At 49.6% G+C, this 9,179-nt stretch overlaps 1 protein-coding gene and 1 long non-coding RNA gene across 4 annotated transcripts; one reads left to right on the top strand and one right to left on the bottom strand.

Moving 5' to 3' along the window:
• Positions 1-2,999: 2,999 nt before the first annotated feature.
• Positions 3,000-7,367, bottom strand: Psrc1 (proline and serine rich coiled-coil 1). Of its 3 annotated transcripts, XM_031375188.1 has the most exons (9): positions 7,257-7,367; positions 6,905-6,954; positions 6,756-6,813; positions 6,183-6,210; positions 5,772-6,107; positions 4,771-4,891; positions 4,442-4,678; positions 3,793-3,934; positions 3,000-3,594 (listed from the first exon to the last, which is right to left on the bottom strand). In XM_031375188.1, exons 2-9 carry the CDS (start codon positions 6,921-6,923, stop codon positions 3,591-3,593), a joined length of 945 nt encoding a protein of 314 aa, XP_031231048.1. In that variant the 5' UTR covers positions 6,924-6,954; positions 7,257-7,367; the 3' UTR covers positions 3,000-3,590. The 3 variants fall into 3 exon arrangements, with proteins under 3 accessions (XP_031231048.1, XP_031231046.1, XP_031231047.1); XM_031375186.1 differs by having other exon boundaries at positions 5,772-6,210; XM_031375187.1 differs by lacking the exon at positions 3,000-3,594 and having other exon boundaries at positions 3,789-3,934; positions 5,772-6,210.
• LOC116093629 lies at positions 6,028-8,262 on the top strand. The gene is made up of 3 exons (XR_004119769.1): positions 6,028-6,275; positions 7,229-7,430; positions 8,019-8,262. It is a non-coding gene; the product is annotated as an uncharacterized LOC116093629 (long non-coding RNA).
• The last annotated feature ends 917 nt before the right edge of the window (positions 8,263-9,179 follow it).

The raw sequence follows: 9,179 nt of genomic DNA, 5'->3' as shown, positions 1-9,179 counted from the left end.
CCCTCTACCCTCTTCCCCTCAGCGATTCCTGTAAAGGGTTAAAAATTTAACTGGATTTTTTTTTTTAAACTACTGATGACTTGACTTAAAAAAAATACAAAGATGCTGGATGCTAACTTGATACTAACCATCAGATTGTACAATTTGATTGTTGCTGTAAATATGGTAGAGTTTTGGTTTTGTTTTGTTTTGTTTTCCCCCATACTACTGAATAAACTAGTCCTGTGCAGGAACGGTGTCACCACTGGCTTCTGTATGGCAACCCGGGTTGAGGTCTGGATTTTGGGAAACAGGGTAGAACCTTGAAGATCCCGAGGACAGAGAGACTAAAGCTATATCAGCACAGAGCCCAGAGTCTGGCTGTTGGAAGGAAGAGAAGACAGCTGGGTATTTTTTTCCCCTAGGATATTGTAAGACCCTGATGAGGCTTAGCTTACCAGAGACCCCCTGACTGAATCACATGGAGCCTGATTGACGCAAAGAACATGAGGATTTCTATTTCAGTGCACTGAGGCCATCCCTGACCCCCAGGAAAGGAGGCCACCCCGCACAGCTTGTTCAGTGAGCTTTTATACAATTTTCAGGGCAGCAGCCATTAGACACAATGTGATTGGTAGAACAGTGTGACTTTTTAAACTGATTGGTCTTTAGACTTCCCTTGTCTGAAGGTGGGCAAAGGTCCACCCTGCAGAATGTGCCCCACCCGCAGGTAGTTTCTCATCCTGCGTTCTGAGGAATGTTAATTAGCCTTTCCCTTTCGAGAGTTCTGCTACCTTCCTAAAGTTCCTGAGAGGCTACACAGATCAGGCCGGGTCTCAGCCTGAGTCTCAGACAAACAAGTTTTCTAGGGCAGAATTCAGTAGATAGGAAAGAGTTAGGGGAGGGGTCTGGGTTTTTTGTTTTGTTTTGTTTTTTTGTTTTTTGTTTTTGTTTTTGTTTTTTGGTTTTTTTTTGAGTCAGGGTTTCTCTGTGTAGCTCTGGCTGTGCAGGAACTCATCCTATAGACCACACTGGCCTCGAGCTCAGAGATCTGTCTGCCTCTGCCTCCCAAGTGCTGGGATTAAAGGTGTGCTCCACCACCACCTGGCTATTGTGGGCTGTCTGTTTGTTTTATTGGAGGAATGAAGCATATACTTGTTCTGGGAATAAGTATATGTTTGGTGACATTATTTCTAGCCCTAAGTTTTGTTTTTGAAAGCTCTATCCAGCAAATTAGGATATTACGAACAAACCCTGGAACCTCATGAAGCAGCCTGATTTGTCTGAGCCTTGGTTCCTCTGTCTACAAAATGAGGGCAGTGGTAACAGCCTCTGCCTAATTGAGCTTTTAGAAGGATTAAATAACTTAGCACATGGAAAGTGCTTACAACTTTTCACAGTGCATAGCAAGAGGCCAATAAACACTGGCTTTTCCTGTTGATGCTGGTGGAGTGGAAGGGGTGTGGTGGGCGGAGAGAAAATTAGAAATCCAAGCCGGAGAGGAGGAGGTAAGCAGGTAGCTTAACAAGAAGGGCAGCTGTGGCAGGTAGGCACTACCAAATGAATGCCATTTCAGCAGGTTTGGAGCCAGCAAGCCCTGTTGGGTGGAGGCAGAAACTCAAGATTGACCCAGTGAGAGAACCTGCCTTGCCGGCTCCAGCCACCAGGTGGCAGCAACACAAGGATTTGTGGCGGGCTTTGCTTCACCACCCATAGGGGCTTGACTCAAAAAAAACAAACAAACAAAACTAACCAACCAAACAAAACGAAACAAACCTGCCACCTACTGGCCACGCTGAGGTGTGTGTTCTTAGGCTTGCTGCTACTGCAGATGCCAGTTAGAGCAGAAGGTTGCCGGCAACTACTGTTCCCTGAGGTCTTACCAGTGATTTATCCACTGGGATGGAAGCCCAGGACAGCAAAGCCTGGAAGACCCCAGGAGATCAAGGGCACACGGCTACTGACTGGTTGGTAAGCGTGCCCTCTCTATAGCCCACCCAGAAGAACCCCCCCCCCCCCAGGCCAAGATGTTTGAAGGAAGATGAAGTAGCTGGAGTCTGGGAAACACACCCCAGGCTTTCTTGCCTTGTGCCATATTTCTTCAGATCAGAACCCATGACATCTGTGTATCCTCTCCCTCTGGAGAATTTCGGTAGCTGGAGAAGCTGGTGTTCCAGATTCGAAGGAGGAGGAATGGAGAAGCAGCTGCCACTGTGTGTATAGTCCCCATGTATTTATAGGTGTATTAAATGAATCTTAAGTTCAGCCATAAGGGGAAACACTATGGAGAACTCATGAGCATGGGGATAGGGGAGGAGCCTAAGGCCTAAGAGCACTTTTGGACACGGTAGTCAGCCACCCTTTCTCATTTGCTCAGTTGCCTTTAGGAAAGTTTCTTCTTCATAAAGGGCCGGTTTAGTTCTGGCTGCAAGAGTCAAAGGATACAAACCAGAGACCCTAAGCTGAACCTGTTAGAAGCTTAGCCTGTTTTCAGTAAGTACCCGCCAGCGTGTGCTCATTCTGCATGAGTTCAGAGCTCCACCACAGACAAGCTACAACCCAAGGGCACAGTCAACATTTCTAAATTCTGATGCCAGCCCTCAAATCCAGCAGGGGAGTAGAGAGGGGGGCACAGGCAACTCTAATGATGAGGTAGAAACTACTAAGCTTTCCGGCTGAGGCAACCTCAGGAGCTGAAAGCCAGTGAAGGGCTGCTTTATCCCCTAAGGGGTTCTGTTGTCTTGTCAGAAATAATAGTTAAGTCTAAGAAAGAAGTAGCAGTAGCTACTCCTTAGTTCCTAGCATAACAGCCTCAGGCACTGTAGGTGAAACTACAGTCAACTTCGGTCTGGACTCTCTTCTAAACATTGAATCGCAGAAGGGAGGTTTGATCCCGATTGAACAAGGGACCAGTCACGGCAGATGGAGCTGGAGGTTCAAATCCCTAGGGCCTATGTCTGATATCTCACTAGAATTACACAGGTGTTTACTTTAAAATTGTTAAAATCTACTTTCAGACATACTGAAAAAAAATTTTTTTCTTTATTCATTTAAGAAAAAATATGAAGATGTGAGTAAGCTTACAACTGATTGGCCTGTGAGAAGTCATAGAATTCATAGGAAACAAGTACTGCACACCAGCTGCCCTCTGGGCCCTTCAGACCAGAAACCAGTGTAGGACTCAAGTCAGGAAGACTGGTCCTAGAGAACAGGGAGCTGGCCGGGTCCCGAGGCCACTCACATGGAAACGGCCAGTGGACCGTGGTCTGGGCAGGTCAAGTTCTCTAGGCCTGACCACAAGATGGAAGGAGACAGATAGGTCCCTCTGCCTCCATTTATCACTTTGTTTGTGAATTTCTCCACGGGCAGATGACCTCTGCCTCTCTCTTCTTCTTTCAGGTGGGGTAGGGTGGGGTTGAGTCTCCTCAAGCTCACCACACCCCAACCTCCAGTCTCTACTTTAGAGGTCAGCCCTGGAGGCAACTCTTCCTTCCATCTCTGGGCACGAGTCTACTGGAGTTAGGGACTGACCACTGGCAGAGAAGAGTCCAGACTTTGATGGTTAAGATGTAGCGGCTTGCTATTGAGTCTTTGTTTGCTGCCCCATCTTCTTACCTGAAGAAAGAGGGGGAACTGCTTTAGAACCCCTTCTTCTTCCTGAGCCCATCTGGTACCTAGCCAAGTTCATGGCCCTCAGGATGGGAGAGAGCAGTACCCTCTCCCCTCTCTTTCCCAGTCAACACGGAATTCGAGGATGCTGTGTGCACAGCAGCTTGGAAGCCCAGGTGATAGGAACAGAGGGGCCAGTCTTACCTAGTAGGTCCAGGGACTGCAGCTTTCCTGGGGAGCTGCATCCTGCCTCGAGCGGCACTGGTGGTCCTGCCTCGAGCGGCACTGGTGGTCCTGCCTCGAGCAGCACTGGTGGCTGGTAGATTTGTTCGATGGGAAACAGGAGCTTGATGGAGATTAACAAGAGACGAGTTAAAGCGAAGTTCAGCTGACTTCATCAGAAAGCAAGGGTTCCCTCCTTAACAGTTTTCCTACCTGAAAGTAGTTACAGCAGTTACAGCTGTACAGGAGTAAGATCAAGCTGGGTCACCGCAGACATTCTTCTATCTAAGGATCTCTGTTTTTTGTTTTATTTCTTTGGATTTTGAGACAGGATCTCCCTATAATAGCTATGGTTGTCCTGGAACTCACTCCGTAGACCAGGCCGGCCTCCAACTCAGAAATCCGCCTGCCTCTGCCTCCCAAGTGTGTTGGGATTAAAGGCATGCGCCACCATGTCCAGCCCCCCCCCCCCCCCCCCCCCCCCGCCTTTTTCTTTCTTTTTCTCTTGAGACGTGGTTTTATATAGCTAAGGCTGGCCTTGAGCTTATTCTCTGGCATCTACCTCCCGAGTACCCAAACTACAGAGTGTGCTGCCATGCTTAGCCTGACCATTTTGTCCACTCTATCTTACCTCTGTGCCCTATGGCACTTGGATGCTCTTTCTGAGTTGAGAGAGAATCTGGAGCTAGGACACCTTTACCAGGTGGTATACACTGCCCAGTGAGTGGCACTCGGGTGACAGGTCTGGGAAGGACTGAGGGAACAGGGAGTCGACTGGAAGACTTGGCAGCTGCTCCCTGAAGCCGGGATGAACACTGGGAGTTGCTAGCTGAGTACTGTGGAGCTGGTCTGACAGGAATTGGTGGGCCTGTGGACAGGAGAGTAGACACGTCAGGGTGGGTCTCAGCTCCTCTTTTCCCCTTATCAGCTTCACCCACATCTTTGCTGCCGCAGTCTCACTTGCTGTTGTCCGGGCGCCGGACCCAGTTTTCCGCCGAGGTGGGAGAGTTGGTTGTGCAAGAGGAGAGCGCCCTGGCCCTGGGCTTTTGGATGCAGGGAACAGATTGCAAGTGGGTGATTCCTAAAATAGAACAAGGAACAACAACAAAAAAAAAAAGGACTAGAAAGGAGACAGTTCTGCAGCCTTAAGGCATTAAGGAAAGGAGATAGGAGGTAGGGTGTTGTCTAGAACCTGAAAGGAAGATATCAGCCAGCAAGATCTTCCTTTCTTCCCCACCCTCCTCTCTCTTTCTTTCAAAGCAGGGTTTCTCTGTGTAGCCTTGGCTGTCCTGGAACTCCCTCTGTAGATCAGGCTGGCCTCAAACTCAGAGATTCGCCTGCCCCTGCCTCTAGAGTGCTGGGATTAGAGGCGTGCACCACCACCACCACCCGGTTACTTTATATATTTACTTCTTTACTGTGTGTGACATACACATATGCGGCAACGTGCATGTGTAAGTCAGGACAGCGCGTGGGAGTGTGTTTATCACGCAGACAGTCTTCACATGTAGGTCACAGGGACTGAATGCTGCTTCATCAGCCCTGATGGAAAGTGTTGCTACTCACTGAGCCATCTCACCAACCTATTATTATTATTATTTGAAATAAGGGAGTCCAGTAGCCCAGGTTGGTCTCAAGCACAGCCTATAGCCCCCTGGGGATGACCCTGAATTCCTGATCTTCCTGGCTTTATCCAGAGTCTTGGGATTACAAGTGTGCACTTGTTTATTTACATTTGCCACATCCATTCGTGTGATGCTGGGGAGTCCAGCCCAGGGCTTTGTTTAGGCTGGGCAAACACTAGCCACCGGGCTATGTCTCCAACCCAATTTGCTTAATCCAAAGAATTCCAGGGGTAGAATAACTGTCTCCCTCTGCCCAGTAAGGGAAGCACTCTATGCCTTCAGTGTCTCCTGTACCTTGTCTAGGTGTACGCACGCACGTCCACTCTTCACACTCACCTTCTTTATGCTGGAGGGCTTCTTTCCAGATGCCACTCGAACAGCCCTGGCTGACCCCTTTTTATCACTGCTCCGGAGCCCTGTCAGGCTGCTTGGAGGTGGGGTGCTCCAAGAACTCACGGTGGGCAGCAGATCTCGGACAGGGCTGTCCTTCAGGACGAAGGTCTCCCGTCGAGGGCTGGGCTTCCCTCTGGGGCTGGGCCTTCCAGGGCCTGTACCAGCACTCTCCCGGTCTTTCAGGGCACACTCCTCCAGCTGAGCTGCCAGGCGGTTGGCTTCATCAAGGATCTCCTCCAGCTTCTCTGGGCTGAGTGGGCCCAAGCTGAACCTCACACCCTGGAGGGCAGGAGTGACTGCATTTGGGTTACTCCGATGGGAGAGGCCCCGTCGAAGTGGTTTCTCCGGACTCACTATTACTGTTATGTCCTCTTCCTCGTGACTGAAAAACAAATATGGACATATTTGGACATACTGGACAACAGAGAGCAGAAGGCATTCCTGTAGGTGAGTCGGGGACAGTCCTAAACCCTGACTCCAATTTGGCCGTGAGAACTGCTTTTAGATGAGGAAAACCTGGTTCTACTCCCATTTTGAGACAAGGTCTCAACTCTATAGACCAGAATGATCTCATATTCAAAATCCCTTCTGCCTTTTCTCTCTCTCTTCTCTCTCTCTCCCTCCCTCTCTGCACTCTAGACTATCCTGGGGGTGGGGGGGAGGTCTGCAGGGCATGCCTCAACATGCCCAAGGGCATTCACCTTTCATTTTACATTTACCCCTAAATTTCCCTACAGTTTCTCCCTTCGCACCAGCATGCAGAGATGTATCCTAGAGGCTCAATTCTACCAGAATGCTGGCATCAACTGTCCCATACTCCGCTAAATTACCAACCAAGGTTCTAGAGGTCAATAAGTTAGCAGTAAAGGGTTACAGATAAAGATGTATCGTTGGAGGAAAATAATAAATGGATAAATAGGCTGGTACCTGTCAGATGGGGACAGCCCTCCAAAGTCCAAGGTCTCATCCACGATGAACTTGATATCTGAAGGGATGAGAAGAATAAATGCCAGTTATCAGTTCTTGACAGACAGATTCTCAGGGCCTCGTCGTTCCTCCCTCCACGGCTTCCTTACCCTCTTTCAAATCCTCCATGCTCAGCCAGCATAAGCGAGTCAGCTTAGACCTGAAAGACAACATGCCTACCTCAGGTGTCTATCATCCTGTCTTAGGGCCCCATGTAGACTCGGGGTGCATTAGCTGGTGTGAAGAGGCATGGTGGTGGTAAAGCAAGATCAGCACATGCCCCTGAAGCTAGTCCGTTACATTAGGGAAAGGTGCAGAAAGCTCGTGCCCCAACATCTGATGTGCAATCCAACTCGGGCCCTGGCCTCTCCTCAGTCGGACAGTCTCCACCTCTGTCCTTTATTATTATCCGGAACTTCCCTCCCCTACCCCAGCCATCTTCCACTCCGCGGCACCACGTACCCACCACACCTCCAGCGCACACTCCGTTTCCACTCCCCCCACCTCGCCTCACGGCCGACGCAGGAAGCTTTTCTTCTATACTCTCCCAGTTCCCGGGAATAAGGCTCCCAAGAGGCGGAGCTTCGTTCGAATTTCTTAGGCTCCACCCACTCCCGCCACAACGCACAGCGATTGGTGAGTCCACGGGGGCGGGGCTGCGGCGGGAGCTGTCGGGACATCAGCCAGAGAAGATTGTCCCTTGAGCCAAAGCGCTCTTCCCAAAAAGACTCCACTGGGGGGCTACAGCGGGGCGGCAGGAGGAGCCACGAGTGCGCGGTGGCGTGTACGGGAGCGCCTCTTCCTAACCGGGAGCGAGACAAGGGGAGAACTATCCAACCCATGAGGGCCTGGAGCCCCGCCTCTTCCCCGCCTCCTGGATTCCAGTCTCTGAGACTGGGTTTCCATGCTGGGTTTCTCGCTTACTTGTAGAGACCACCAAATAGACCATCTCTCCAGCACCCGAGGCACAAGAATTTTTCATTTAGCATAAAGCCACTTCTCTGAGATATCTGGTATTTCTTTCCTTCCTGCTTCAACCTCCACCCCCAAACGATGAGTATATGGCCAGCTATTTGAGTTTAAATAAATAACGAAGAAGTCATTCTTCGAAGCACACAGTAGTAGTAATAATAATAAAAGATTCCAGGGCAGTGCTCCCTAAGTACAAAAGGATTACGTATTGCTAGAGATCTTGTTCGTGTGAAAAATTTATTTCTTCACCAGGATGCTGGAGATGTGTGGGCCTGTGAAAGTTCAGCATATTTGTTCAGCATGGTCTGACTGAGCACAGTCACTGGATATTCCACCACCTTCTACCCTAGACCTGCTTCAAGTGGAAAGAAGCCTTTGCTGTTGTGAATGTTGTTGGCTGGCTATGACCTGACTACTCTTTTCCACTCATTAATACACATGCACACGCACACACACACACACACACACACACACACGCACACGCACACACACACGCACACACGCACACACACACCATCTGTCTCTTTTCCCTTTATTTTTTGTTGTTTTCTGAGACAGTCTAATGTAGCTCATGCTGGCTTTTGAATTCACCACATAGCCAAGGATGATCCTGAAGTCCCGATCCTCCTGCCTCTACCTCCCAAGGGCTGGGATTAAAGGCGTGTGCCACATTATACTATAGGACCATCCTCTGAGACAACTGCAAACATCTGCGAACTTCTTCAGGAGTTCTGTTTTGCCTGCTCTGGAACGACCATCACAGCTGGACCTGTGGACTGTTTCTCTTCCCTCATGGAAGGAAAGGTGGGGCAGAAGGTCACGGGGGACCTTCACCAGAGTATGTGGCCAGCTCTCTCAACCAGCTGTATGCAATTCTGTCCTAATTACATATGGGTTTGGGGGCAGGTGCTAGAGGATATAAGTGGGGAGAGGCCAGGAGAAGTCTCAGGGAAGTCGGCATACCTGCTTCAAGGTCACCTCTGCCTACGCCCCTCACCCACTGCTCTGTAAGTAAACTTATCAAGTTCATTGGTTCCTCTGGATAAACTCTGGTGGATTCCTACTGTTGTTTGTCTTCGGAATGGTAAGAGAAGGGGTAGACGTGGTTTATATCTCTCCCAGGGAAGACATTTTAGCAGTAGCCACTAAACCTGGCTCTACCTAACAATTTCAAACTGGTGTTCCCTAAGGACAACAGATTTGCTAATTATTTTCTCAATTTTCCCAAGGCAGGCATGTAAATAGTAATGCTTTAGTTGGGTAAAGAGCTAATTTACAAAGTACGGTAGCAGCCGGGCGGTGGTGGGGCACGCCTTTAATCCCAGCACTTGGGAGGCAGAGGCCCGCCTGGTCTACAGAGTGAGTTCCAGGGCAGCCAGGGCTACACAGGGAAACCCTGTCTTGAAAAACCAA

Source organism: Mastomys coucha, unplaced genomic scaffold, assembly GCF_008632895.1.
Source record: "Mastomys coucha isolate ucsf_1 unplaced genomic scaffold, UCSF_Mcou_1 pScaffold16, whole genome shotgun sequence".
NCBI lineage: Eukaryota > Metazoa > Chordata > Mammalia > Rodentia > Muridae > Mastomys > Mastomys coucha.
The sequence above is the reverse complement of the archived record's forward strand: the minus strand, read 5'-3'. Positions and strand labels throughout refer to the sequence as shown.